The 2637-nt window shown below is 33.9% G+C and overlaps 1 protein-coding gene across 1 annotated transcript; it reads right to left on the reverse strand.

Moving 5' to 3' along the window:
* On the reverse strand, nucleotides 1-2419 carry LOC132896111 (phospholipase A2 inhibitor gamma subunit B-like). Its single transcript, XM_060936826.1, has 5 exons — nucleotides 2292-2419; nucleotides 2000-2110; nucleotides 1694-1840; nucleotides 1275-1385; nucleotides 1-637 (listed from the first exon to the last, which is right to left on the reverse strand). Exons 1-5 carry the CDS (start codon nucleotides 2338-2340, stop codon nucleotides 435-437), a joined length of 621 nt encoding a protein of 206 aa, XP_060792809.1. The 5' UTR covers nucleotides 2341-2419; the 3' UTR covers nucleotides 1-434.
* Between the last annotated feature and the right edge of the window lie 218 nt (nucleotides 2420-2637).

The following is a 2637-nucleotide window of genomic DNA, read 5'->3' on the forward strand; positions in this document are numbered from 1 at the left end:
ACACACAAGGCTTTATATTCCTTTATTCCACACATTTAATGAACATACAGGAGGCCATTTGGTTATTTCACAAAAAAAAAACATTCAGCAATAGCCATAGATACAAATAATAAAAATGAAAGCATTTGTTTGGCAGTTTGATGTTTTGACAAAAAATAAAAATAAAAAATAGAGACCTGAGTTAGAAATATTTCATTCAATTCTCATTCAATTTATATGGGTTTTGCTGCTTAAAGCTTAATGTCTTTTTTTTGTTAATTTCACAATTGATTTTCAAACAAAAGTGTATTTTATAACTCTGTGCTAAGAGAAACCAAAACAAATCTTAACAACCAAAAATAAACTTATATATTTCTACTTCTATTTCTAGTTTTCACAAATGCATTTGCATTTCATGTTCATAAAGTTTTAAAAGAACTACATCAGCTCTGAGTTCAGTAGAAGAGGATGGAGGAGAGCAGAGGGACGATCATGAGGAGAAAACTCAGTGTGACGCTCTTAGCACTGTTACAAAGATTTCCCTCACAACACTTTACACGTGATATGCCAATTCCTGGAATGCTTGTAGATTCAATTCCAACACAGAAGCTCTTGGACACACATCCTTTCATAGATAGGGTATCGCTACCTTGTTGAACTAAGAGAGAGAGAGAGAGAGAAAAAAAGAAAGGATTACATTTATAAATGCCCATATTTCATATATTTTCACTTATGTAAGTCAACTTCAAAGTGGTAACCTTGAAATAACCAATTTACTGTGTGTCTTTACTATATACATTGTGTGTGTGTGTGTGTGTGTGTGTGTGTGTGTGTGTGTGTGTGTGTGTGTGTGTGTGTGTGATTTCATGACTGTGGTAAAAACAATTGAATTGTTAAGTATCAACTTGTTGGAATTCATCTTCGGGCTAGTAGGCATGTGTGGGTGTGGCATGTTTGGTTTTCCATGTGCAAATGAAGCATCACTGGTGCTTATAGGGTTTGGTACATTATCTATTTGAATTTTCATTGACTTTCTAATGTCAGAAAATATATGAATATAAATTTATATTAATAAAAATCTATAAGGGTCCACTTAAAAGATCATCCATATACAATTAAAAAGAACATTTGTTTTTCATTATTAAAATTCCTGCAGATTTGATTAAAAAACAATAACAAATCAACAAAGAAATATATACAATTTACTTTTACATTTTTTCTTCACATCAAATGGAGAAAATTGTAAATGATCTTATCTCTGAAACAAGTGACTGTGCTTGTTAAATATAGTTTACCTGATGCACTGAGACAGCGATCTTCATCTCCTTCACAGTTCACTGTTCCAGAACAATTAGTTGCATCACAAGTGTAACACATTCTCCCATTGGGAGCCTGCTTTGGAAGAGCTTAACAGAAAAATAAAATCAAACAGCTCATTGTGTTTCATATGTCACCAGGAACTACTGTATTTCAATAATATGTAATCTGATAATTTGGAGACTATATGTAAACTATAATTTAGTGTAAGCTACTATTAGCAGATAGAGGCCTTATGTCCTATCATGCGTACAATACACCGGTAAACTGCCAAAGGTTAAATCACAGTTTATGTGAAATAAAAATAAAAAATGACCAAATCTATCTTGGGTTTAAATGAAAATGGGTGAACACTGAAAAGAGACACTGGGCAACTTTTACAAGCATTTTGTTTTACCTGGTAGTGTTTCACTGTTGCAGAGATTAGTGCTACAGCATTTGGTATTGCTGGTCACTTTTACTGCTCCCATGTTTATGCTCCCATTTGCACACAATTCTGGCACTCCACAAGTCTTAACATTTACATCTGTAAGCTTTGTACCACCTACATAACATTCCACATAACAGTGTGATTAGACAATCTTGCCAAATAATAGGAATTTGAGACATGTTACAAGATGAATAAAATACATAGCACACTATACATAAATTACTTATATGGCAAAATCCAGGAAGACACACACACACACACACACACACGTACTAAGGTAAACAGCAGTGGTTGAAGTGAGACACTGATCAGAGCAGGTTGTCTGTTCCTCGGTGCATTTTCCAGATGCTGATGGCACACACTGATGACAAGTCAGTGACAGTGCTGAAAAAGAATAAATTAAAGGAGAATGAAAATAAAATGGTCGAATAAAGAAAGCTACTGATATTAAAAAAACACCTCTTGCACAATTATTAAATTTTATACCCCAAGGATCTTTTGACCAACTGATTTAGTGAAATCAATTCTATTTATTTCCTCTATTCAAAATGCAGAGATTCATTACCTTTGGAGAAAAGCATGCAGATGAGCAGCAGTGTGACTTGAGACTTCATTATTGAGGCTTTTGTAGAAGTTGAGGTGTGAAGATGAAGCAAATGGGGTGAAAATGTGAGTAAGGCTGGTTTTATTCTGGTGTAGAGTATGATGATGTGTGGATTTGAAGGGAGGGACTTATTGTACAGTCCTGCCATGAGTTTCATTTCATGAAATGTGATGGGGACTTAATTTTCTCTTTCCTGTAAATCAAGAGTAACTGCTTTAGCCTGATCAGGATCCCTGCAGAAAATGAAATGAAATTTTCATTGGTGTTTATTTAAAATTTGAACGTGATACACATACATACATACAAA

Source organism: Neoarius graeffei, chromosome 13 (assembly GCF_027579695.1).
Source record: "Neoarius graeffei isolate fNeoGra1 chromosome 13, fNeoGra1.pri, whole genome shotgun sequence".
Classification (NCBI taxonomy): domain Eukaryota; kingdom Metazoa; phylum Chordata; class Actinopteri; order Siluriformes; family Ariidae; genus Neoarius; species Neoarius graeffei.

What these genes read in the sequence shown, in the direction of transcription:
- LOC132896111 (XM_060936826.1), bottom strand. Translation starts at nt 2,340, where the DNA reads ATGAAGTCTCAAGTCACACTGCTGCTCATCTGCATGCTTTTCTCCAAA. An exon ending in CAACAGTGAAACACTACCAG is followed by an intron (nt 1,386 to 1,693) that starts GTAAAACAAAAT and finishes TTTTCTGTTAAG; the next exon opens with CTCTTCCAAAGCAGGCTCCC. An exon ending in TCGCTGTCTCAGTGCATCAG is followed by an intron (nt 638 to 1,274) that starts GTAAACTATATT and finishes TCTCTCTCTTAG; the next exon opens with TTCAACAAGGTAGCGATACC.